This window comes from Coturnix japonica, chromosome 2 (assembly GCF_054131305.1).
Source record: "Coturnix japonica strain WE chromosome 2, WE-NBRP24, whole genome shotgun sequence".
Taxonomy (NCBI): domain Eukaryota; kingdom Metazoa; phylum Chordata; class Aves; order Galliformes; family Phasianidae; genus Coturnix; species Coturnix japonica.
In genome coordinates, this window is record NC_140664.1 from 109,703,813 (window position 1) to 109,728,373 (window position 24,561).

A 24,561-nucleotide genomic window follows, 5' to 3' on the forward strand; every position below is an offset into this window, starting at 1 on the left:
GAACAATGTATGTGCGTGTGGGACGAGCTGCTGGATGGGAGATGGCGTACAGGTCTCCTCTCTCATTAGTGCGGGCCATTCTTGGTCCGGTTATTTTCAGGTAGGTAAGCAGGGGAATTTAACTTGTAAAAAATAACAGAGAACAGAAGGACTGAGAGAGCAGAAAGAGAGGGGAGAGAAAAGGATTCGCCCGGGCAGGAGCAGCATTCTCTGGGTCGGTGTCCACCCTCTCCCCAGCCAAGTGACCCTCATACATCAAATTACATAGCAGCTTCCAAGACAGAACCTATTATCGCTAAGTTGGAAGGAAAGTTCAAGCCGTGGTCATGGAGATGAACGCTGGTTTTTCAGGTTCCTGGTGTTTTGTTGGTTGTTTTTTTCTTTCTTTCTCTCTCTCTCTCTTTTTTTTTTTTTTTTTTTTTTTTTTTTTTTCCCTCCAATCCATCATGTTTTAACAGGTAGAATCTGGCTGATTCCACGAAAAGTTACTGTCTTGAAATAACTGCTAAAAAACAACAGCAGAAGCACCCAGCTTGCCCCTGCTGGCCTTGCTGAAGGGGCTTCGAGACGGGCTGGGTCCGGTGGGGGCTCCAGAGCCGCTCGCGGGGGAAGGGAAGGGAGTCAGGTTGTAGCACTACGATATTGAAGGGCTGTGGGGGTGACGGGGTGGCCCCGATATCGCTCCAGGGCCGAGCAGGAGCCGCTGCGGGGCTCGCCCGGGCAGGAATCGCTGGTGCCAGGGTGCTTGACCCGGGCGGCTGGAGGCGGTGTGCGAGCACGGAGGGGAGAAGGCACCGGCTTTGTTTATTTTCCTATCGAGCGTTTCATAGACGAGCCAAAATCCGTCACTTGGGATGTGTGTGTAAATATCTCTGGCTGAAAAACCTTTCCACCCCGCTCCTGCCCCCTGCCACACGTAGACAGGAACAATCTCATGTATTTCTTTGAAGCCGGATGGAGAGCCGTAACGTGGAGAGAAAGGCTAAAAATAAAAAGACGCCAGTTACAGGGGAGGGTTTGGTTGTAGAGCTGGAACGGAGCAAGAGCCCAGCCCCTTTGCATTAGTGATTCCTCAATCACCCTTATCACAGAGACTGGTATTAAAACAGCCTCGCGGTGATAAACGACCGACCCCTTTGCCGTGTGGTGCCCTGCCCTGGTTCTTAAGAAGAAAGGAAGGAAAAACCCTAGAAAGACCCTATCCCGGTGCAGCAAAGCACATATTTGTAACTGCCAGTAAATCCAGGCAGCTTTTGCATCGAAACACTCTGCGCCTGAGGCCAAGTCATGCTGCTAAATATTGCTGACCACTTTTTCTTTTATGGCTTTCATGTCACTTAGCTATTGAAAGTAAGATGGATTTGCACCATTTCTTCACCCTGCTCTGCTCTCCCCACACCCCAGGTCTGCCCGGAGCGGCCATTGGAGGAGCAGCGCCACGTGACAGAGGGGTGCCAATGTTATTCTCCAAGGGTGTCAAGACCCTGTCAGTTTGCGAAATAAATATTGGGAAACAACGAAATGCAAAAAGCGACCTACTACGACAGCTCTGCAATCTATGGTGCCTACCCCTACCAAGGAGCAAATGGTTTCACTTATAATGCGAGTCAGCAGCAATATCCTCCATCTTCGTCACTTGTGGAAACTGAGTACCACCGCCCCGCGTGCTCCCTCCAGTCCCCTGGCAGCGCCGTGTCCCACCACAAGGCCAATGACATCAGTGAGAGTTGCATGAGGACCCTCCCCAACCAGCCTCTGCAGCCCCCTGGCCTCACAGACCCACAGGCCCCGCCGCAGCCACCTCCGGCCCCGCAGGCACAGCCTCCACCTCCGTCCTCAGCCTCACCATCTCAGAATGCCAGCAGCAACCCTGCCCCGGTCAACCCCACTAAGAGCCCGGCTCTTAACTCACCCACCGTGTCCAAACAGATATTCCCGTGGATGAAAGAGTCTCGGCAAAACACAAAGCAGAAAAACAGCAGTTCCAGTTCAGGTATGAAACATGTCACCTTCACGTGTCCTGTGGGGGAGCGGGGGTTGGGGGGAAGAGGGCAGCCCTGGGCACCTTTGCTTTTGGGAAGGAAGGGAGGGCTGGGGGCTTGTTTTCCTCCCTGGGTTGCCCCACATGGTCTTGTTGGCTTGCAATGGGATCTCAGTGACCAAACAACCCCCTGGGATCTTTCCCAGCCTTGTAGGATGGATCCAGCATGATTTGGTTTCCTTGCAGCTCAAGTGCCCTCCTGCATCTATCACATTTCATAGGTAATCCCCATCCAGTAAATCACACCAGTGCCGAGCAGCCCAGGCCCCGAGCCAGGGGCCTGTCCCGAGTACTTTGTTGGCACAGTGCTGCTAGATTAATAAGACAGTGACCTATCTCTGCTGAAGTGTAACGTGAATAAAATAGCTCATAATCATGTGCAGTTGGGATCAATGCCCTGTGTGCAGTCAGAACCTCTTCCTACTTTTACAGGCTGATTGGCAAATTTACAAGACTGGTAAACAAAAGTCTTTGGAAGTGCCATAAACTTTAGCCCATAAAATATTATTTGAGGGATGGTAGTGTACATTAACACTTTTATTACTCAAGGAAACCCAAATCAGTAACACCAGCACTAGCTCCAGCGCCCAAGGGTTGTGTTTATACTTACTTCTTCCTCTTTTTCTCTTAAATGTGCCTTGGAAATAGGGTCCAAATCTTTAGCAAATGTCTTTGCCAGTGTACTTTTAAATCTCTGATAATATTGCTGTTTACAAACTTCCACAGAGTGTATTTATTTTATTAAAAAGCAATAACAGTTAAATATGCCTGTATGCCTTTATGCAAGCACCATATGCTCTTCTGATCTGCATCATACTTCCCAATCACTACCATATGTTTATGTTGGATGTGCAAGAAACACTATACTGCCAATTCTGTGTGTTACAACACTATCTGTAGATACCTGACCTTCAGACATCTATCTATAGCTGATGTATGTACAACAGGGTTATCAGAAGAAGGGGCTGTAGATCTCTACAGTTGTGGAGAAAGGATCTGAGCCTGGTATGTATGTGGAGCAATAGGTTCACCTTTAGAGTTTCTAAAACCTGCTTTATTTCCCTGAACCATTCTTATTCCTTTATGAAAAACTCAAGGCAAGTTGCATCCTGTCATTCTTTGCTGGAGCAAGTATAGCCATACAGTGGTACCAGTGAAGTAAAAGTAGCCTACTGGGGCTTGGAGCATGGTGTGGCTGAGCTCATGATGGGATTACTTGCTGCACATGTGGGCATCTCATGCCCAAGAGCTTGGTAGGTTCTGACATTGTTGGGCACTGTCTCTGGTTACTGTGTCTAGGTTTACCATCTGATTGTGTTCTTTGTGTGATTTACGTAGGTGAGAGCTGTGCTGGTGATAAGAGTCCCCCAGGGCAAGCATCTTCTAAGCGAGCCCGTACAGCTTACACAAGTGCCCAGCTGGTAGAACTGGAAAAGGAGTTCCACTTCAATAGATACCTTTGCAGGCCACGAAGGGTTGAGATGGCCAATTTGCTCAATCTCACAGAGAGACAGATCAAAATCTGGTTTCAGAACCGCAGAATGAAATACAAAAAGGATCAGAAGGGCAAGGGCATGATGACCTCTTCAGGAGGACAGTCCCCGAGCAGAAGCCCTGTCCCTCCAGCTGCTGGTGGATACCTAAACTCTATGCATTCTTTAGTAAACAGTGTCCCCTACGAGCCCCAGTCGCCTCCGCCATTTAATAAGCCTCATCAAAACACCTATGGCATTCCCGCATCGTATACTGCTCCTCTTAATAATTGCCCACCTCCTCAAAAGAGATACACGGGGACAGCAGCTGTGACACCTGAATACGATACTCATCCTCTTCAAGGCAACGGTTATGGGAATCCACATATACAGGGAAGCCCCGTCTACGTAGGGGGCAACTACGTGGAGACCATGACCAATTCCGGGCCTTCCATCTTTGGTCTAACTCATCTCTCTCATCCTCCTTCTGCCAACATGGACTACAGCGGGGCTGGGCCGATGGGCAACAATCACCACCACGGACCTTGCGACCCGCACCCGACATACACAGACCTTACAGCTCACCATCCTTCTCAGGGAAGAATTCAGGAAGCGCCCAAACTCACCCATCTGTAGGAGCCAGGAGTCACTAGGTGGAACGCAAAGCCCCGACCTTTTAAAGTACTCGCCCCTTCCTCTCTCTCTCTCCTCCCCGCCATGCGCCCTCCTCCCTTCTCTTACTTCTTTCTTTTGCTCATTTTAGTTTGTTTTGTTTCCTTTGGTAAAAGCGTTTTCTAGTTTATGTGACGTAGCAATATTTGTTGCTTGAATTGCTCTATAGTTTCACTAGTGGATATTTATCTTCTTGAACTGCAGCCTCGTGTCTCACTTTGGGAGCATACAGAGGCTTTCTACTTTACCTTCTACACTTTTATCAAAACAGGGTATATGAACAAATTTTCTATAAAAGGAGTTCTTAAATGTGAATTTGTTCGTACATGATTGATCCCACGGGGAAGCAATTTTTTTATTGCACTTCTTTTAAATAGCAAGAAAGACATCAGAAGCGCTTGGACAGGGATTCCCTGGACAGTTATTGATACGTGTAAGTCTTTCAATGTGTGTATGCTGGTGAACATTCAGATTTATTTATATTATTTTTTTTTTTGTTGGTTTTTTTTTTTTTGCAAACATTGAATAATCTAAGTGTTTAAAATTTTATTTATCCCCATTTGTTCATATTTATATATATATATAAAACAAAAAATCTGTACCCTGAATATTCAGGAGGTATTTACCTGGCCATGTGTTAGATGGCATATCGGCACGCGTAGGAAATATCATTTGAAAGGGAACTATAACTCCTTCATTAAAATGGTGATAACTGTGATGACGACGATGCAATAAAACCTGGGAGAAAGAAAGAAAAAGAGATCACAGCTTGAATAATTGATGCCTGTAACAGCCAGATAGGGGGAAAGAAGGCGTGTGAAGCTGAAAAGGCTTAGATTTGTGTTGAAAGTTATACATTCCTTGCTGCTCACGTTCTGAAAAAAGGAAAAAAAGAAAAAAAAAGAAAAAAAAAAGAAAATAAAGTTTTTATTCTGAATAATAAAGAGTTAAGGCCACGTTATTTGCAGTGTGAGGAAGCGAGAGCCCTTCGTGATGTGGGGAGTCGGTGGGCTCGTCTGGAGCCCACGCGGGGCTCCGCTCTCCCACCGCACGGCTCCGTAGTGCGTTTTTAGAGACAGAGAGAGGGATTTATTAGCATTATTTTTCCCATTGGGTTTCCCTGCCGCCTCCCCCATGCCCGGTGTGGAGGGCGGGGGCGCGGACCCGCGGGTGTGCACGCGGTGGGTGGGTGGGGGAGCACCGTGTGCGTGCACGAGCGTGTGCGCGGGGGCGAGCGCCGGGGCTGAGGCCCAACGAGGTGCGGTGCAGTGCGGAGGGGCCGCGTGGTGCCCGGTCTCCCCGAATAGGGACTGAGGAGAGCCGGGCAGAGGCCCCAGAGCCCAACCGCGGCTGTGGGATGGGTGCCGGGCACTGCTACCTCTGGGCATCTCTCCACCCCCACTGTCATTTTTCCCGGTTCCCTTAAAGGAGTGGGTTCCTTAAAGGAGTGGGTTCTCTCTCGTCTTCCTTTTATTTTTATTATTACTGTTATAATTCTGGATTTGAATCTGGAGCCGTTTCCTGTTGGTCAAACCTCCTCCCTCCCCTCTGCAGCCTGAGGCTGTGGGGGAGGGGAATCCTGTGCTGCCTTTAATTCCCTCTTAACCCCCCCCCCCCCCAACTCCCCACCCACCCCCCCGCGTGTCCGTGTGTGTGCGTGTGCGCGTGTCGCGGGGCTGTGACAAGCGGGGTTGAGCGGGCACCCTCCGGGGTCTCCGGGCCGAGTCGATCCTAGTGAAGGCAGGAACCCCAACGCCGTATTTAAATGCCGTGTTTCTTCCTTCCAGGCCAAATGTCCGTAATTTGTAGATTGAAACTTGGAAGATAAATCAAAGCGGACCTTAATAGACTGGGTAAAATATCCCCGTGCGCGTTTATAGAGATGTATCCCTATGCCGTGTAGATAATCGCGCACGCTGTTTGCCATCTGTATCTTCCAGAGCAAAGAAAAAATGTCGCCATTTTGGTCGCACGCTGAAATATTATTAATCTTTGAGCTTTATCTTGTTCCCAGAGCCTCCCCTGCCTGATGCCGAAGCATTGCCACGCAACCGCGAATCTATAGAGAGCTTTTCTGCATAAGTAGATAAAGAGGGCTCGGGCAGAGAAAGGGACTGCGGATATATCCGCACCATGAGGTGCTTTACGGGCGGAGACGCATAACCGTGGAAGGAAGGGTTATTTCTTCCGATATTTCTCATCGAAACCCGATTGTCGCCCAGCACAGACCAAAGACCCGTTATTGCTTTGTAGGCAAAGAAGGCATTTTGGCACCGTCGCATGGCATCGCTCTTTTCCACTTAGAGAATACAGAGAATCCAAACGCCCCCCCACCCTTCAGATAAGTGCCATAGATCAAACAAAAGGTAACGGTACGGGTGGTGAAGTCGGGTTGTGAGGCTTAGAGCTAGGATTGCATTACTGAAAATATCCATAGGGAAGGAATTCGGCTTTTCTTCCCCCTCCCACACCGAAGAAAGAAAAAGACAGGCGGCTTTGCCCCCTTCTTCCCTCTCCCCATCCTCAGAGCCTGCACGTTAGCAATACGAATTTGTATTTTTGCATTCGAGATCCCCCCCGCCCCCGATTAAAAGATCCCTCTGGAGGCAGAAGTAATTGATTTGCCCAAGAATTTCGCGTCCCCCTCTCCAAAGGTTTTGTTCCAGGTGGTTTTTGTATTAGAACGACCACAAGGAACAAATGTGCAGAATAGAGACACCCACGCAGGTTTTACTCACAAAGACCGGTTAAAGTCCAAACCTCTCTCTTTATTATTTGCCATCCTGCTGTTAATTCCAATATTTTCGAGGAAAAAAAAAAAAAAAAAAAAAAGAAAGAAAGAAAAAAAGAAAAAGAAAAAAATAATAATAAAAAGAGAAGAAAAAAAAGCAAAGCCCGACCCCGAGGAAGGCGCAGAGAAGCAAAATAAAGCCGGGCTTTTCCCACAGCAGAGCAGCCCTCCAACAGCATATTTTAAAAGCAGCTTTTTTTCCTTGTTTACCCGCGTTTCTCGCTCTGCCTCTTTGCTCGGACACATTTGATCTCGGAAAGAGCAAGAAGCTCTAAATGTGTTCTTAAGGGCCAGAAGCTGTCAAACCTTTTGGCGGCCAAGATTGATCGCGCGCAGACACCACCAGAGCTTTGTTTGGACTAAAAGCAAGAAAATTAAACCCTTTGCATTTTCCAACAGCATCGATATTTGTAAGGCATCCCTTTCGAGGGATTAAATGACAAGTCTCGTTCTATATTTTATTTAAACAAGCAACCACCAAAAAGCCCATTTAAAGCCTCCCAGCCCCTCCCCTCCCCCTCTCTCCAATGCCTTCGCAGATATGCTACATCTTGAGGGTGCATTAACTTAAAACCGATTTTTAAAATGCACTTCGTGCAGTCTGGATGTAGAGCGGTCCGCTGAGTGCTTGGGGCTTGTTTTTTGTTCGTTATTTTTTTTCCTCTCTCCCCCCCCCCCCCATCCCTTCCCCCTCCCCTTCCTTTCTTTTCTCTTTCTTCTGTTTCTTCTTTATTTTTGCAACGCGAAGAAGATGCTTTGCCGACCCCCCCCTTTTTTGGCAACACCGAAAATGCAGAGCGACGGCCCCGCCCGGCGCTTCGATGCTCCCCGGCAGCTCGAGGACACGGACACCGCCCGCCCGCAGCTCCTGCCCCCGGCCCCCGGGACTCGTCGGGCAGGGGACGCCCCTGGCGTTGTCACCCGCTCTCCCGGTTGTGTCCAAAGCGTCCGAATTCGGGACCCGACAGAGCGGAGGCACATGGAAACGAAGGAGAGAGCCAAGCTTCAGAGACGAGAGCCGTGCCTCAGGTTATCACCCAGCAGCTCTTCCTGGCCCCGTGAAAACAAACCCGCTACCAACCCATATATTTCCTGGTAATCGAAAATACTCACCAGACCCAGCCTACTACGGTTATTAAGCAATTTATGCCAGCAGACGGGAGTATCGTTTGCAAGCTAAAGATACGAGATTTGGGCTTTTTTTTTTCTTTTTCTTTTTTTTTTTTTCCTTTTCTTTCTTTCTTTTCTTTTTTCTTTTCTTTTTTTCTTTCTTTCTTTTTTTTTTTTTTTTAATTTTTTTTTTTTAAAGAGGCACCATCCAGCCGCCTTTGCAGCCTTGCTATTTGGCTCGCCCAGAGCGGTGCTCGCAGGGCACGTTTTTGTGGTCCAATCCCTGGAAGGCAACTGAAGTAGTCACGGAGCGCGGGGGTTGCTGCCTGCTGCCTGTTTGACTCTCCCCTTTAGAAGCAAGGTTGCTGAGGAAGATCCTCTTAAACAATGGCTCGGCACCGGCGGCCAATTGTTCTCCGTACTGTACAATAGATGGCCACCAAAAAAAAAAAAAAAAAAAAAAAAAAGAGAGAGAGAGAGAGAAAAGGAAAAAAAAAAAAAAAAAAAGAAAAGGAAAGAAAAAAAAATCTAAAGGAAAAAGAAAAATACATTAAAAAGAAAAAGGAGCCCATGGAGGCTGAGTCTAAAGCGAGAAAGTAGTTTTGAAGGAAGTGCCGTTCCCCAGGAAAAAAAAAATCAAGACTTGAGACTCCTGCCTGGGTGCAACTTCTTATGTGGGGGCCTGGCGGTGTCAAAACTTTGAAGATTAATGGACGACTTTGTTAATGACTCACGGCGTCAGATTGAGGTGCTTAAATGATTTGTGAGGTGCAAAGCGCTTTCCTGACAGTCCCAAACAATGAAGGGAGAGTGAGCGGGCGGAGGCGAGGAGGCAGCGGGCTGCAGGACGGGCGCACACACGCGGGGACACACGGACACACGCACACACCCCCGTAGTCGCCGCACCAACGCACCCCCTCGCCCTCCCCCCCCCGCCCCGATCATTTCAGATCAGGACGCCGAGGGGATAGATGCGGGAGATATCGTTTCCCTCTTTAAAAAAAGTGTAAATAAAGCCTTTCTGGCCCCCAATGAGGCGTTCCTTCCCGACTTTTTTGGATCAATCAAACAGACAGTGGCTTCTTTTGATTAAAGCCCAAATTGTCATTGGGCAGAGGCAATCATGTGACAGCCAATTCGGTCCAATTTCAACCTTGTCTCCATGAATTCAATAGTTTAATAGTAGCACGGTCCCCATACGGCCGTAATCAGTGAATTAGAAAAAAAACACCCCACCAGCGATCTTCTATGATATATTTTTTTTCTCCTCTCTCTCCTTTTTCCTGGGCCTTCCCCCCCCGAGCCCCCGGCATCCGAGGGAACTTTTTCTCCGCGGGGGCTGCGAGTTGAAGGCCATGAATTTCGAATTCGAGCGAGAGATCGGTTTTATCAATAGTCAGCCATCGCTTGCTGAGTGCCTGACATCTTTTCCCCCTGTCGGTGATACATTTCAAAGTTCATCAATCAAGAACTCGACGCTTTCACACTCGACACTGATTCCTCCTCCTTTCGAGCAGACCATCCCCAGCCTGAACCCCGGCGGCCACCCTCGCCACAGCGGCGGCGGCCGCCCCAAGGCGAGCCCCCGAGCCCGCAGCGGCAGCCCGGGCCCCGCCGGCGCCCCGCCGCCCCCGGAGTACCCCTGGATGAAAGAGAAAAAGGCGTCCAAGCGATCCTCGCTGCCGCCCGCCTCGGCCTCCGCCTCAGCCGCCGGACCCGCCTGCCTCAGCCACAAAGGTCAGTCCCGGGGCTCGCCGCCCCCCGGCCGCCCGCAGCCCCCGCTCGGACGGGGCTCCGCGCGGAGCCCAACTTTCCCGAGTCGCCCCAACGCGGGATGATTTATTTGAGTTGGAGCTGACCTCTCTTGTCTCGCTGTCCTAGAGCCGGGCTATTTGACAGTAATGAAGAGTGATAGATTGCTCCCGCTCAGCTCGGCGGCTGATGCATTAATTATCAATCGCGCGATGGCCGATATAAAGTTGGCCGCGGCGTGGGGAGGGCGAAGAGCGGGGGGCGCGGGGCGCGCCGAGGGGCCGGGGGGCTCCGGGCGCCGCACAATGGGGTCCCGCGGCCGAGGGCGGCCATTTTGTTGCAGTCGCTATTTTATGCCGTGAGGACATATAGATAGAGAGGCGCTTCCACTCAGAGGGAGAGGGAGAAGCCCTGCCACCCCTTCCAGCCCGGGCCACGAGGGGCTCGGGGGCCGCGGTGCCATCCGCGCTTTTCCTCGACGTGTGAGCGAGGCGATGCTTCGCCTCCGCTCTTCGCTGCGCTCCGGGGCGCGTGTGCGTGTGGTGGTGGTGGCGGTGGTTCGCCTTCTCTTTTTCTTTTTTAACAGACCCCCTTGAAATCCCCGATAGTGGCAACGGTGGATCTAGGCGGCTGAGGACGGCCTACACCAACACGCAGCTCTTGGAGCTGGAGAAAGAATTCCACTTCAACAAGTACCTCTGCAGACCCCGCCGGGTCGAGATCGCAGCGCTGCTGGATCTGACCGAGAGGCAAGTGAAGGTCTGGTTCCAGAACCGAAGGATGAAACACAAGAGGCAGACCCAGTGCAAGGAGAACCAGAACGGCGAGGGGAAATTTAAGGGCTTGGAGGACCCTGAGAAGGCGGCGGAGGACGAGGAGGAGGAGAAAGCCCTCTTCGAACAAGCCCTCGGCACCGTCTCGGGAGCGCTGCTGGAGAGGGAGGGGTACGCGTTTCAGCAGAATGCGCTCTCGCAGCAGCAGGCGCAGAATGCGCACAATGGCGAATCCCAAAGTTTCCCCGTTTCGCCTTTAACGAGCAATGAGAAAAATCTGAAACATTTTCAACACCAGTCACCCACTGTTCAAAACTGCCTCTCAACAATGGCCCAGAACTGCGCAGCTGGCCTCAACAATGACAGTCCTGAGGCCCTCGAGGTCCCCTCTTTACAGGACTTTAACGTTTTCTCTACAGATTCCTGCCTCCAGCTTTCAGACGCGGTTTCCCCCAGTTTGCCGGGCTCTCTGGACAGCCCCGTAGATATCTCCGCTGACAGCTTTGACTTTTTTACAGACACGCTCACCACGATTGACTTGCAGCATCTGAATTACTGAGAAATTAAAGCCGTCCTCTCCCAGGGTCCTGCCTTCTCCTCCTCATTCCTCCCCTTTATTATTTTTTATCCCCCCCAGTGAATTAATTTTATTTCCTCCCCCCCCCCCAAAGCCCCCCTCCATCCTCCCCCCTTCCCGGTCGGTATGTTCTGTTTGTCCCCTCCCTTCGCCGTGCCATTTTACCGATTCTGACCAATTTTTAGTTGTCTTCGGTTTGAACCTAGCCACGTTCTAGGTCCTTCGACGAAAGCAATATATGAGGTCTGTAAGAAAGTGATCATATAGAGATCGTATCGTCACTTTCTGTTTATTTTTGTATTGCATTAGGATGCGTTGTCATAAGTATTTTTGGTAGAATAAATTCTTGTTTGCTACAAGGCCCTTTCTCTTTTTTTCTTCTTTCCTCCCCCCCCTCCCTCTCTCCTTTGAGCACTGATAACACAACGGGCATTTCTCCTCCTCCCTTTCGCTATTAACTCACTAATAATCAAACCCTGCCATCTCTCTCTCGTTGGCAACGCAGGACATTTAGCAGAGAGGAAAAACACGTTCGAATTCTTTATTGCGAGGGTCGTCGGAGGGGAAACAGACAAACAAACAAACCCATACAGTTCCCAGCTCCTATGGCCATTTCTTCCCTTTAGTGTATAACCATAGCATCTCAGTGCGGACGCGGAGCTTGGGAATGCTCAACTCTAACAAAGGCGTAAGGGAGAGCTTTCTCTGTTACAGACAAAACGAGGGGCACACTCAGGAGGGTGCGTGTCTCCTGCAGAAACGAGCCTGGTACATTCACCAAAGGTTTTTTTTTCCTCTCTCTCTCTTCCCCCCCCCTCGTCCCCCCTTCCCCCCGTTTCTTTCTTTTTCTTTTCGGACATCATATTTTGTTCTCGACCATAATGAGCAGCCAGCAGGCTGGCTGGAAACCTTACAAAGTCTGAGCTCAGAGTGTGTTCGATGGGTCCTCCCGCGCTGAGTCGTCCGGGAGATCTGCCCTAAAAGGAGAAGGAAGGGAGAAGTTAGGGCCAGCAACACCCAAAGGCCGCACAAATCGCTGGGGGAAGGATCGCACCCTCCTCTCGGTCCTTTTTGGGGGCGGTGAGGGCGCGTAGAAGACGATATTTTCTGTTCAAAGCCTTCCTGCGGGGCGACCCGAAAGGGAAAGCTTTTACTCCCGAGCTGCGGTTCCCTCCAGGTCCCCATTCGCTGTGCAGCGCCGGGTACACCGCGGGCAGAAGCGTGGCCGGGCCCGAGCGGGGCGAATCCCCTCCTTGGGACGCGAATGAGGGCTCCCACGGGGGGCGAGGGGGGCGGCGGCCGCGGCTCCGTGCGTGGGGACCCAGTGCGAGTTAGAGCGGGGGCCTGGGAATGGCACAGCGCTGCCCGTCCGAGCGCGGAGAGCCGTCTCGCAGCTCTGCACCGCGTTGTGGAGCCGGGATGCGTGGGTTATAGCTTGAAGGGCTGAACGCAATTCTTCCTAAAGTCATAAATCAAACGCTTTCTATGAATGAGAATGTCATCAAAGAGATCAATTGCAGGAACACATGCACAAATAAAAATCCTCTTACGTATTTGCCGGGGCTGGGGATCCCCGTCTAAAACCATTAAGTGAGAAGGCGTTTAGTCATAATTCATTTTTATTGCTCCTTTAAAACAACAGCTTGGCTGAGCTGCGGCCGCGGCGAAACCCCGGCCCTGCTCCTGTCCTCCTCTCGCTGCAGCCCTGCTCGGTGCGGGCGGCCCCAGCGGCCCCGGACCTCTTTGGCACGGACCGAACCGGGCTGTGGTGCACGGGGGCATTTTGTGGCCCGATATCTGCGTGCTGACAACGCTTTAAAAATAAAATATAATATAATAAAATAAAAAAATAAATAACATTTCAAAAGAGACAGAGAGAAAAAAAGAGAGGAATAAAAATCCCCGACAAGATTTCAAATATTCGCCAACTCGATTTAAATAAACGTGGGGGTGCAGCTCTCAGGAGTCGCCTCAATTCCTCTCCGTGAGCCCCGGGGCGTTGAGGGGGAGAACTCCCACGCCAAAGAATAAATGGGCGGAACGGCCCCGTGGGCCCCATTCTGGGACAGGAAACGGCGATTCCCGGACCCGGCCCGGAGAGGAGCCGCCGAGGGGCAGCTGTAGCCCCCGGCCCTACAACCGCTGCCCCTCACACACAGAACCGGCAGCGAAAACCCAAAGCATCGCGAGAGAGACCGTGCAACAAAAGGGATGGGGGCTGCTCCCAACAATGGCCCAGAAAAGGGGGAGAAAAAAAAGGATTACAGGATGCTGGAGACTGGAAGCGAGGTGCTGCGATTTGCCGGGATTTACCGGTAAAACCGATCCATCCGCAAATAAATACGTATTTTTCTTCGAAGGCTGCTGTTAACAAAACTGAACAGAACAAAAAACTGCACTGAAAAGATGCCAGCTCTTTTATTGGTAAACAGTCCCAGCGGCCCCCCTTCTTTGCTCTGCCTTATGCTGTATTTATCACAACAGGTTTACGGGAATGAAATGAATGTGTTTCCTTCCCTTACCACAGCCTACACTGATGCACTATAATGCCATATACGCCCCCGGAGTGTTGTTGCTGTTGCTCTCCCCACGACTTCCACCCCCACCCCCCCTCCTCCCAGTGTTTAAGAAACAGAACCTTTTCAGAGGGCCCTCAGCCACCCGTGCCTGCGCAGTAAATCAGAATAAACAGAAATCCTAAGAGCGGCCCTTCAGCTTTTGCTGCCCGTAGAGAAGCCTTGGGGATGACATGGGGTAAGGGTTGATCTAAGAGCAGCGGGAGAGCCCGCACCTCGGGGAGGATGTTGTGGTTCGGAGGAGAGGGAGGAGCTTGTGGGTGAGTGAGTGTGTGCTTGTGTTGGTGAGCAGGGAGAGGTGGCAGGGCAAGGGGAAGCCTTTGGGATTTCAAAGCAAGCAGCAGCAAGAGCACAGCGATGGAAGAGCCAGCCGGGAGTGCACCTGCAGCAGCACGGGAGGCTGCTCCTGCCGGGGTCGGTGCTGAGCAGCACTGACTGTTGATGCCAGCCCCTCTCCCTGAAGATAGATGAGAGCCCTGGGATGAACGGATGCCCTCTATGCGCACCCCCTTTATCTTTCCGCCTATGTAAACAGAATTTGGTGTCGCAACCCACATCCCGTCACCCCCCGTACTTTTCTTTCCACGTACCATATTTTTTTAAACCAGTGGATGGGGGTGGGGAAGGACAAGCTTAAACCGATGCTCGGCGCGGTTCCCAAGGGTCCTGGGGCCGCCTCTGCCACCGGCCATCTGCCATCTCCTACCACTTCTGGCCTGGGCGGTGGCAAAGAGCGGGGACAAAAGGGTCGAGCTGAGGGCCCTGTACCTCCTGCCTCTCTCCCGGCCGTGCCCTCGGCCACCTCCCTGGGCTGCGACCTGCGGCACACCGGGCACCCTTCCCCCGCCCGGCCCAAGAAATGCGGGTGGCAGCGCACCGCGGGGACCCGGCAGATGGGTTGCGGAGCCCAGCGGGCTTCGTCCCCGTCATCAGCCCCACGTCTCCCCCTCCTCTACAGCAGCCCCGGCTGAAGCGTAGAAGCCCGGAAGGTGCGGGGGGAGAAAGGATGCGGGCTAGGGGGAGGCTGGTGTGCCCGGCAGAGCACAATGGCCGTCAGTCCCCGAAGCTCCTCATTTCCATGCTAATGTCCGCGGCCGCCTGGTGATGCGGCTGGACAAGCCCCTTTAACTCTTGGCGTCGCGTCGCGCTGGGCTCTGCGGAGGGGCCGGAGCAGCGGTCCCATTCTCATCCCCCGCATTATTCTCACCCCTATCACTATCCCCGCTACGGTCTCCATCCTCACGGTCCCATCTTTGCCACCGTCCCTAGCGCTGATGCTCTTCGCTCTGTCCCCATCACCTCTCCCCAACCCCATGCCGCGGATCCAGCCCTCCCCATCCCATCCCAAGCCGGGAGGACGGCAAAGGTGCCCAGCACCAGTTTGACAGCCGGGTAGACGCAGGGACAGCCCTGCCGGGCCAGCCGCAGAGACACTCACTCACTCACCCTGGAGGGGTCGGGCTCCGCGGGCCGGACTCCGCCGCCGGGTTCTCCGCTGCCTTCCCCTCTCAGTCAGCGGGCGGGACCCCGGCGGCGCGGCAGCCCTGCCCCTCTCCCCCCGGGGGGCCGCCGCCGCCCTGCCCCGCGGTGCCGCGCCGCGCCGTGCCGCGCCGTCGGAGCGCTCGGCGTTTAAATGCCCCCGACGCGGCGATCTATCAGCGCCAGGAGCCGGGAAAGTCCCGCAGGCGCCGCAGCCATTGGCTGCCGCCCCCCACGTGCCTCCCCGCTCGCGGTACCTTCGTGTCATTTTCCTCCCGGCCCCATGGAGGAAGTGGGAAAGTTGGCGCGGCCCCGCCGGACGCTGAAGACCCGGCGGCGGCGGCGTGACAGCGGCTGGCTGCGAGGATGAGCTCCTTCCTCGAGTACCCCGTCCTCGGCGGCGAGGCGGGGGCCTGTGCCGCCCGCTCCTACCACCCCGAGCACGGGATTACAACTTTCCAGCCCTGCGCCGTCAGCGCCGGCAGCTGCAGCGGGGAGGACCGCTTCCTCGTGGGCCGCGGGGTGCCCCTCAGCCCCCACCGGCACCACCACCCCCCGGCCCAGCCCGCAGCCTACCAGCACCACGGCGGCCTGGGGGTGTCCTATGCGCACCCTGGCTGCCCCCCGACGTACGGAGCGCAGGGCTTCGGCGCCGCCTACGGCCCCTACGCTCTGGGGCAGGACGCGGACCTGGGCGGCGGCTTCCCCCCCTGCGCTCCCGCCGTCTACACGGGCAGCCTTTCCTCCGCCGCAGCGCAGCACCCGCACCAGGGCTACGCGGGGGGGCCCGCACAGTATGTGCCCTCCACCTACGGGCAGGAGCAGCAGAGCCTGCCCCTGGGCACCTACAACCATGCCCTCTCTCCCCTCCACGCCGGCCACCAGGACAACTCCCGCTCTCCCTCCGCCGACACCTCGCCACCGGCGCAGACTTTCGACTGGATGAAAGTTAAAAGGAACCCCCCTAAAACAGGTCAGTGGCCGATGGGAACGGAGCAGCTCGGCCCGGTTCGCTCTGGCCCCGCCGTCGGGGCGGCGGGGGGAGGTGGGTGCAGGTGCCCGCGGGAGCGGCCGGGTCGTGAGCCCTTAGCGCTGGGTGGGAGCCGGCGCTGGTTCTTTGGTCTCCTCTCCTACCCCTCCCGTGGTCCTATTTCGTGTAATTCACAAAGCATTTCCCGAGTTTCCCCAACACCGGGAGTTTAGCACTTCGCACCCCATCACTCACCCTGCCAGGGCTTCTCCCGTATCCCGAGGAGTCCCTGTCGCTGGGCTGCTGCGGGCATATCGATTATGTCGCCTATAAATCATTTGCTCTCGCTTAACGCTGCCCGTCCCCTTACAGGCAAGGCCGGTGAGTACGGCTTCGTGGGGCAGCCCAACACCGTCCGGACCAACTTCACCACCAAGCAGCTCACAGAGCTGGAGAAGGAATTCCACTTCAACAAGTACCTGACCCGGGCCAGGCGGGTGGAAATCGCCGCCTCCCTACAGCTCAACGAGACACAGGTGAAGATCTGGTTCCAGAACCGGCGGATGAAGCAGAAGAAGAGGGAGAAAGAAGGGCTGCTGCCCATCTCCCCCGCCACCCCCACGGGCTGCGAGGAGAAGGCGGAGGACCCGTCGGAGAAGTGCTGCCCGTCGCCCTGCAGCGCCTCTCCCGCATCCTGCGCCTCGGACCCGGGACCCGCAGCCAACTGAGCCCCCCCCCAGAGCGATGCGCTCCGTCGGTCTGTCCGTCCGTCCATCGGTCGGGCCCGGGGGCGCCAGCCTGGCCACTCCCGGCCCCTGCTGCCAAGAGGGTTTCTTTCCGTCCCCCCCCTCCTCACCTCCTTGCTGGAGGAGTTGTGTTGGCACACGCGTGGGTTCTCCCTCCTCCCCGCAAGGACGTTCCTCTGAGTTTCCCTGGGTGACAGACAGGTCATGGAGGGTACATAACCTCACGAAGAGATGCACTATTGCAAGTGTTTACACGACTTCTAGGACTCTCATCCTTTAATTTAATGTATACTTTGTTCGTGTCTATGAGTTTGTTGCTTGTAAATACTTTGTCCGAGAGATTTATCTTTTTACAGATTTTTCTAGAGATGACGTTTAGATGATCAGGTGAAGCAGGGTGAGTGCATTCGCCAAACCGGACCCACTTTTCTATCGGTCGGGCTGACGGCAGCATCAAGCAGACGTGTTAAGCTCCAGCAGATACCTCAAAGCGTAGCGCTATTTCCCAAAACGTGACAAACAAGGCTTCAATTGCACTAGGTTTTGTAAACCTTACCCTGTGTGCTTGTCCCCCCCCTCCCCCATACAGCTGTGCTGGGCTGTGCCTGACAGAGGGACACCTCCGCCCCACAGACTTCGCCTCTCCCTATTTCCGTATCCCCCCTCCTTTAGCCTCGATGTCTTTTCGACCCACTCGTGAATGTGTCGGATGGCCAAATGAATGTATAACTTCTGTGGTTGGTGTCCGGGCCGCTGCATGCAGCCCCGTGTGTGCTGTACTCGGGACACGGAGCTCTGTCGGGAGGGAGCCGCGTCCCCCGACGTTGTGTACAATCACCAGGGCTCTGCGGTCCCCGCCGCTGGGACCCAGGGCAGGATTTACGGGTCCTTATCATGTCTGTAATAAATATATTCCGCTTTCAGGTATACCTCGTGTGTCTGCCTCTGAGTGACGTCAGCGGCTCGTCACTACTAGGCTCCCTCGTTTTCCGCCTTTGGGCACTTCCGAGGGGAGAAGGGAGGAGGGTCCCAACGTTACTCCTCTCTCATCCTTCCCGGTCCGCCCCATAAACACGCACCTTCTTCCTTTCCTAATGCTCAAATAGCATTATTTTTAGAAAAAATATGAGGCCCTCCGCTGTAACTGGGGAGGAATTTATGACCCCGATCTATTTCTGAAGCACAAACACGAGAGCTTCCTGGGTCAAGTGCTAACCTTTTCACCTCGGGATGGATGGTGACACTTACATAAACAGAGCACGCTTCAAAAGCAGAAACTGTCTTCAGGCCCTCTTTCCTCACGTCTCAGGCCCCTCGCAAGGGCTGCGCATTTAATTACCGCGGGCATCGTGTCCCCCCTCCTCCCCGCGTTGCCACCCCGAAGGGCTGCCAAGGGGATGGGGGTGGGGATGGCCCCTAGGTGCTCCCAGCCCGTTTCCCAACCTCTGCCTTTGTATTTCTGGAGAAAACCCTAACAAGTTATTGCCGATAAATAGAGTGACGTTTCCAGGAGGTGCCAAAAGCACAGGGGTCGAGGAGGGGGACAGCGGGCGCCCGGTGCGAGCGGAGCTGTGCTCGGGGGTGCCCGGAGTCCCCGCTATCCCTGGAAGCTCCACGCGTGACACCGCCTGACACCGCACAGCTGCCGGGCAGTGATGCCCGAGCGGCTCCGTCGTGCGGGATCACCGGGAGCCAACGAAACGTTCTTCACTTCGGTGTTAAAAGAAACAAGCCCAGATCTTGCAGGCTCGGCGGCCATATCAAGAGCAGCTATCTGCAAGGCAGCGGGGCTGTCTCCAAAGGCTCCCGCCACCGCTGCCTCGATTTCTTTCATTTCCCCGCCTGCCATATACTTTACCTTTTGTTTATTAGTGTAAAGCCACAAAGCAAACCAGATGGCCTTCTTCCAGAGACTTGGATGTGTTAAATTGGCATTTGCATGCCAATGAGGGCATTTCAATATCGAAATCTGGATCTAAACGTTGCTGGAATCCGGATCTAAGAGCCGGCTCCTTCGGTGCTGACTCAGTGCGATGGGAAGAACGCCCATAAATTACTCCCTAAATGCGGGACGGGACACACGGCAGTACATCCGTCTACGGGAAGCTGGGGCACAGAGCTTCTTCTCCTTCCAAGCAGAACCCCATGCTTTAACTGTTTTCGCTTTATCTTTCTATTTTATTCTTTCTTCATTTATTTTTTTCTCAGCCTCGAACGATTTAAAGCTGACACCCCCAGCTTTCCCGATCCCATCTCATTTCGTTATTTTTATTATTATCATTTCGATACGATCAAGCCCTCAGTGCCTGCGGTGGGGGAAGGAGGAACGAGATTCTGGCACATAAATACCTCAACGAGCAAAGCACGACTTGGCCCGGAGGAGCCATCAGCTGCCCTTCGGAATGGGGGGAGCCTTCTATTTTTACGCCCCCTTTCCCCCCCTATTTTTCTCTCTTGAATGTCTGGAAAAAAAAAAGCAAAAAAAACCAAACAAGTCACAAAAAACCCACAAACGTAAAAAAAACCCCAACCTAAATAAAAAAGAAAAGTCACACACGCAAAAAAATCCCTCACCGATCACCCCAACTCAAACCGCGTTCAAATGTCAAACGGAGTTTAGCATCCTCCTATCATACTTAAGGCCATTTCTACCGTTCACCTTTAAAGTTTACTTTTGGAGGCTATTGAGATGCTTTGGTGTTTTCCTCTGGGGCAATCAGATTGAAAGCGATCAATATTTACTCAGTCTGAAAGGGCTGTTGAAAAGGCAGCTAACAACAAACTGCTTAGCTGCTCTCCCCTCTTTAATCTCAGGTTCACCGAAAGTTCAGGCAGAAATGAATTCAGTGATGGGTCGCTTTAGAATAAGTCCCAGTGGTTAATCTCACTGCCTCGCTAAAGGCAACAATCTCAGAGCCATCCCTCTCTCTCCGTCCCTCTCTCCGTCTCCCCAGCGGCGGTAATTCCCTTTTCTTTTTGCCCGGCAGATGCACCTCCGCAGTTCCAAGAAGCAGCGGCTCCGCGCATCGAGGTCTCCAGGAGATATTCACCTGGCTGGGGGGAACCATCCCGCAGGGGACACAGGGAGAGTCCCGGGGGCAGGGGGAGATGCTCGAGGTTTCTCCCTACCAGTGGCAGGGTCAGTTGGAGGCTGGGGGAGCCGTGTCCCCCTCACCGTCCTCGGTGGAAATAAATAATAATAATAATAATAATAATAATAATAATAATAATAATAATAATAATAATAATAATAATAATAATAATAACGACAACAACAATAAATAGATTAGTGAATAAATAAATAATAATAATAATAATAATATCTCTGGGCATAATAATAAGAAATCTGGGCAAAACGCGCTGGATATTGCTACTAATTGTAGGAACTCTTCAAAGGCCAGAGATCACGCCATCACTGCATCACCGCACGTTTAACGGGGGTTTATTAGTATCCTTCTAATGACAACTCACGTTCGGGCCATAGAACCGAGCAGGTTTCCCCCCGCACATCACCCCTCAGCCACCCCCAGCCCCCCCAGCTCAGAGCACCGGGGCGCTGCGGGAGCCCTGCGGGCGCAGAGGAGGCTCCGGGGCGGCCCGGGGGGGCTCCATCCAGGGCGGCAGCTCACACTCACACTGTGAGAATTTGGGGGGAATTGAATCGTTTCGGAGGGTTTCTCTCGTTAGTTTTCCTTGCTCGTCTTCCAGCAACGATTAGTTCTGCGCCAGCTCCTTAAACTACGGGATTAAAAAATACACAGAATTAACCAAATGGATAATATTTAATTAAACAGCAAAATAATATCCAGAATGATCACAAATATTTCTTTCTAGCTTTCTTCTTCCCTCTCCTGCTTCCCTTTCTCCCTTCCAAGGCAAACATTCCCGTTCTCCCCCAGGCACACCACTTGGCCGACTCGTGCGGTTAACATTATTCTTTTATGGTTTATGTGTCAAGAAATATTACAAGTCACAGTTACTCCCGTTTCAGGCTCGGAAAAACCATTGGAATCAACGGGAGCTCTGTGAAAAAAAAAGAGTTCCTAAGAACTCGGAGGACAAGCTGTTGATTTTGGTCATATGAGGAGCCCTGTTTGCTATACAACGACCAAAAAATGACATATTTCAGTAATACGAGCAGAAATTGGCCCGGAAGAAACGCTTCCGCTCTACTTCTTTTTTTTTTTTTATGGGGTAGTGCCATATTTGAAGCATTTGTTCCACATGGAGAATGTTGCAGCCATTACTTTCTCAATTCTTTTGGCTTTCCGATCTCCTTTCCTTGTAAGTTTCTGTCTCGTGAAGTGAAATCGCCACCAGTCTGTCTGATGGAAATGTGACCAAATGATGATCGACCTCTTTTAGGGTGAAAGCAAAGGGACGCTTCGCGGCTTTTGAGGGAGTCCGGTTTATAGACACGAAGCCGAAGCGTTGCCAAAAAATAAGTAAGTAAATGAATGATAATAACCATAAATCAAACGAAACAAATACGAGACCAAAGGAGCGCAGAGAGGGGGCCGCGGGGGGACACGAGAGCAGCCGCAGCCCCAAACTTTCTCCTCCGCTCTCATCGGTGTAAGACGCGGTGCAGAAGGGGGTTGGGAAACACAGGGGCTGACGGTGAGCAGAGCTCGGAACAGCTGCAGGAGGTGTCGGAGCGGAGGGGGGCAGAGCAACCCCAACCCTGCCCGGCTTCCCCGTTGGGGAGGGCGGTATCCGAGTCCCACCCGCTCTGCTGAGCGAAGGGCTGCGGGGAATTGTGTAATTCCAACCCAGGCTGTAAGTCGGCCAGAGGAAAACCGAGTCAAAACCCAGTAATAAGCTATCGATTATTAAAAAAATAAAAAAGAAATAAATCCCAGGAAATATCTACTTTGATGGAACGCTTCGCTAAGGCGTTTTGGAGCGATCGATCGCATTCGCAGCTGTCCTCGGTTTTGATCTTCGGGAAATGACTAATAGGAGGAAAATTCGTTGTGTGTGCTGTGACAATAACCCAGCGCTCCGCTCTGGACCGGGCCGGGCCGGGCTGGGGTGGGGAAAGGAGAGCGGCCCCTAGATCTGAATTAGGGACTGTGCGGGGTTGCGAACGCTGAGTCGAACCCCGGAAGCTGTCAGCGCCCGAGGTGGCACCGCAGCTCTGAGCGGAGGGCATCGCAGCCGATCTGCTTTGTCTACTAATACAGCTCTCACCAGTCCCGGATAACCTCCCTACCACTCTGTCAACACCCGGCAGCCCCGACCCGGACTCAGGGAAGAGGGATGGGAGCTGCCACCGGGGTCCTGTAGCAAGGGGGTGCCCCTTTTAGGGGGTTCGTGGTGACAGATGTTGATGTTTCTAGGGAGCTCGGTAAACAGAAAGTTGGACTGGACTTCTTCATAGCCCATGTGGTTTTCATCATTCCCCGTCAGGCTCAGACCAAAGGCAGGAGCTTCCCACTTCACACTCCTCATCCCCTCTCATCTTCAGCAGTCACTCAGCTCCAGTGACATGGAATAAAGAGCAGAGAAAACACAGGAGACCGGGTTCATTAGAGAATGAGAAGAGGCAGGACAAGGATGAGGCTGGAGAAGGGAACAGGGCAGCGGGAATCTCCCTGCTACTACCTAGCAGTGGGCACTCAGGTGTAGAGTACAGCTGTGCCCAGCAGTCTCCATTGGGGACACATAGGGATGCTGAAGTGAGAGCCACAGAGTGCAGCCACTTGCTCAGGTTTCCCTCTGCCTTTGTAGAACGGTGAAGGTCATGGAAGCCAAGTGGGTAGGGATTTCCACACGGTTTTAATTGAAACTCCTTAGTACCAAAAAACTACTTTACTTTGACTGGTGCACCAGGTCAACAAACTACTGTGCAAAATGTCAGTTGCACTGGAAATGCCATGTAAGCCTCTATTTGTTTTCTTAGTTGCTAAGTTGTAATATATTCCCTCCAATCTCCAACAAAGATGGAGTCTTTATCAAACAATGCTATTTTGGAATAAATACCTTCACGATTGTGCTGCAATGTTAGTGGATTCCTGGGCGGCTCTGGGGATGGATGGTTCACGAAACAAAGTGCATTGATAGGGGTAGTTTGTGTTCCTCATGTTGTGCTGGGGAGAAAACTATTTAAAAAATAGCACTGTGTAGGCACTGAAAGGTGATTCCATTTGAGCTGAGCCATTGAGAAGCCATGCATATTTCACTGTTCAGAGATGTTATCTTGGAGGAACACTCCTTCCAGCAAACAGCATTAGCATGAACAATATGTTTAGTCATGGAGGTGGGCATTGCAGGCAACTAAGACCCCAGGGGGCCTTTCAGTTCATTACATTTCCATCCTCCTTCTCCATGTATTTCAGTTTTGCACTTAGGTTGGTGCTAGGAGACCAAGCAGCAGGGCTGGAGAAGACCTGTCTGTTGGTCAGAAGAGGAAGAGGATAAGGATGAAAGTAAACCCCACCTCCCATGTGAATGTATATGCTCCCTTAGAATTTAGGTTAATTTAATGAGACATTACCATAGCTTCTTTCAAGTCAGCTCCCAAACTGCATGATTCAATGTCAGCAGAGGCTCGTACCTGGCCCTGTGCATACATCAATCTTGTGTAGGACCTACCATCACCCATTGCCCAGGGAGTTTTGCTCACCTGAGCTCCAGGTCTGCAAATCAAAAGATTAGGCTCATTGCACCTAGTAATCTGTCAGTAAAGATATCTCTTCTCCTTTCAGATTACACATTTCTCACCTTGGGGTTTTGAATGCCACAGTAAGGCTCACAAATAGATAAAAACCACCGAAAATTCTGCTGGGACTCAGAGCTCTAATGATCGCAAAGCAGACAAATAGCTCTAGAAACCCAGATAGCCTCCATGCAATCACCTTTTTGAACACAGCAATGTGTTTTGGGAGCAGCTGATTGTGAATGTTGCCTCCATTTTCAATAGGGCTGAAAAGAAAAAGTCATAATCATTTCAGTGTGCTCTGAACCAGGCTCTAACGTTAGGCTCCATACTCAACAAGGGACAAAAATCCATCCTCTGCTTTCCACTGGGAAGGCAGCAAGGGAGGCTGTAGACTGAAGCAATGGAAACCCAACAAGCAACCTTTGGTCAGATCCTCAGTTCTTTTACGTTGTACTTGTGATCTGTCTCTGGGGATCCTGCTTGTGAAAGGGGAGTTTAAAGCACTTAAAAGATTTTCTACCACTGGAAAGAACAATTTTCTTCCTTCTATCCAGTATGCATAAATCAAAAGAAATTCAAATCATTAAGGCTTTGATGGAAATCTTATCTGCAGCTTTAGTTATGATCTTATGGAATTGAGAGGGCTCTTTACTTAACAGCCTTAACCATGGTTGTATACAGAACATACAACGAGACCCTTCTTCTGTGGATCTCATTCATTATAATTGGCATAGTTTTGCCTTAAAAAATACTGCAGACAATTTTTTTCCCGAGCCACTATTTTTTCAACGTGACACTTTATGATTTAAAGTAATAAGTGAAAATCAGTCGCCTCACATGCAGCATTTAAAGTAACAGTGAGCCCATGTCAGCCAGCATTGATTTCTGTCCGTGAGTTTCCTTCTCTCTTTCTTTGTAAAACTTATGCACTCCGTTGA

General features: G+C 52.1%; 4 protein-coding genes across 14 annotated transcripts in view; 3 read left to right on the forward strand and 1 right to left on the reverse strand.

The window, feature by feature from the left end:
* The window catches only part of HOXA3 (homeobox A3), a 43,773-nt gene extending 38,644 nt beyond the window's left edge, over positions 1-5,129 (forward strand). For 10 of the 11 annotated variants that reach the window (XM_015853750.3, XM_015853751.3, XM_015853753.3 and 7 more), the window contains 2 exons: positions 1,405-1,993; positions 3,380-5,129. In XM_015853750.3, coding sequence (XP_015709236.1) covers positions 1,522-1,993; positions 3,380-4,149 — 1,242 coding nt within the window. In that variant the 5' untranslated portion in view covers positions 1,405-1,521 and the 3' untranslated portion in view covers positions 4,150-5,129. Of the gene's footprint in view, positions 1-19; positions 352-1,404; positions 1,994-3,379 lie in introns of those variants that run through there. The other variant, XM_085538448.1, reaches the window with a different exon arrangement.
* Positions 5,130-9,301: 4,172 nt separating this feature from the next.
* HOXA2 (homeobox A2) lies at positions 9,302-11,547 on the forward strand. The gene is made up of 2 exons (XM_015853893.3): positions 9,302-9,823; positions 10,425-11,547. Exons 1-2 carry the CDS (start codon positions 9,442-9,444, stop codon positions 11,168-11,170), a joined length of 1,128 nt encoding a protein of 375 aa, XP_015709379.1. The 5' UTR covers positions 9,302-9,441; the 3' UTR covers positions 11,171-11,547.
* Positions 11,548-11,714: 167 nt separating this feature from the next.
* Positions 11,715-15,683, reverse strand: LOC107309251 (uncharacterized). Its single transcript, XM_085538455.1, has 4 exons — positions 15,211-15,683; positions 13,454-13,552; positions 12,243-13,001; positions 11,715-12,165 (listed from the first exon to the last, which is right to left on the reverse strand). Exons 1-3 carry the CDS (start codon positions 15,509-15,511, stop codon positions 12,808-12,810), a joined length of 594 nt encoding a protein of 197 aa, XP_085394581.1. The 5' UTR covers positions 15,512-15,683; the 3' UTR covers positions 11,715-12,165; positions 12,243-12,807.
* HOXA1 (homeobox A1) lies at positions 15,359-17,886 on the forward strand. Its single transcript, XM_015853671.3, has 2 exons — positions 15,359-16,216; positions 16,586-17,886. Exons 1-2 carry the CDS (start codon positions 15,610-15,612, stop codon positions 16,939-16,941), a joined length of 963 nt encoding a protein of 320 aa, XP_015709157.1. The 5' UTR covers positions 15,359-15,609; the 3' UTR covers positions 16,942-17,886.
* The last annotated feature ends 6,675 nt before the right edge of the window (positions 17,887-24,561 follow it).

Excerpts from the sequence above, each read along its gene's own strand:
- HOXA2 (XM_015853893.3), top strand. The coding sequence starts at position 9,442 with ATGAATTTCGAATTCGAGCGAGAGATCGGTTTTATCAATAGTCAGCCA. Across the intron at positions 9,824-10,424 it reads CGCCTGCCTCAGCCACAAAG|ACCCCCTTGAAATCCCCGAT; the intron begins GTCAGTCCCGGG and ends CTTTTTTAACAG.
- LOC107309251 (XM_085538455.1), bottom strand. The coding sequence starts at position 15,511 with ATGACACGAAGGTACCGCGAGCGGGGAGGCACGTGGGGGGCGGCAGCC. Across the intron at positions 13,553-15,210 it reads CGGAGCCCGACCCCTCCAGG|CAGCCTTCGAAGAAAAATAC; the intron begins GTGAGTGAGTGA and ends TTTTGTTAACAG. Across the intron at positions 13,002-13,453 it reads CTTCCAGTCTCCAGCATCCT|CGTTGTCAGCACGCAGATAT; the intron begins GTAATCCTTTTT and ends TTATTTTTAAAG.
- HOXA1 (XM_015853671.3), top strand. The coding sequence starts at position 15,610 with ATGAGCTCCTTCCTCGAGTACCCCGTCCTCGGCGGCGAGGCGGGGGCC. Across the intron at positions 16,217-16,585 it reads AAGGAACCCCCCTAAAACAG|GCAAGGCCGGTGAGTACGGC; the intron begins GTCAGTGGCCGA and ends GTCCCCTTACAG.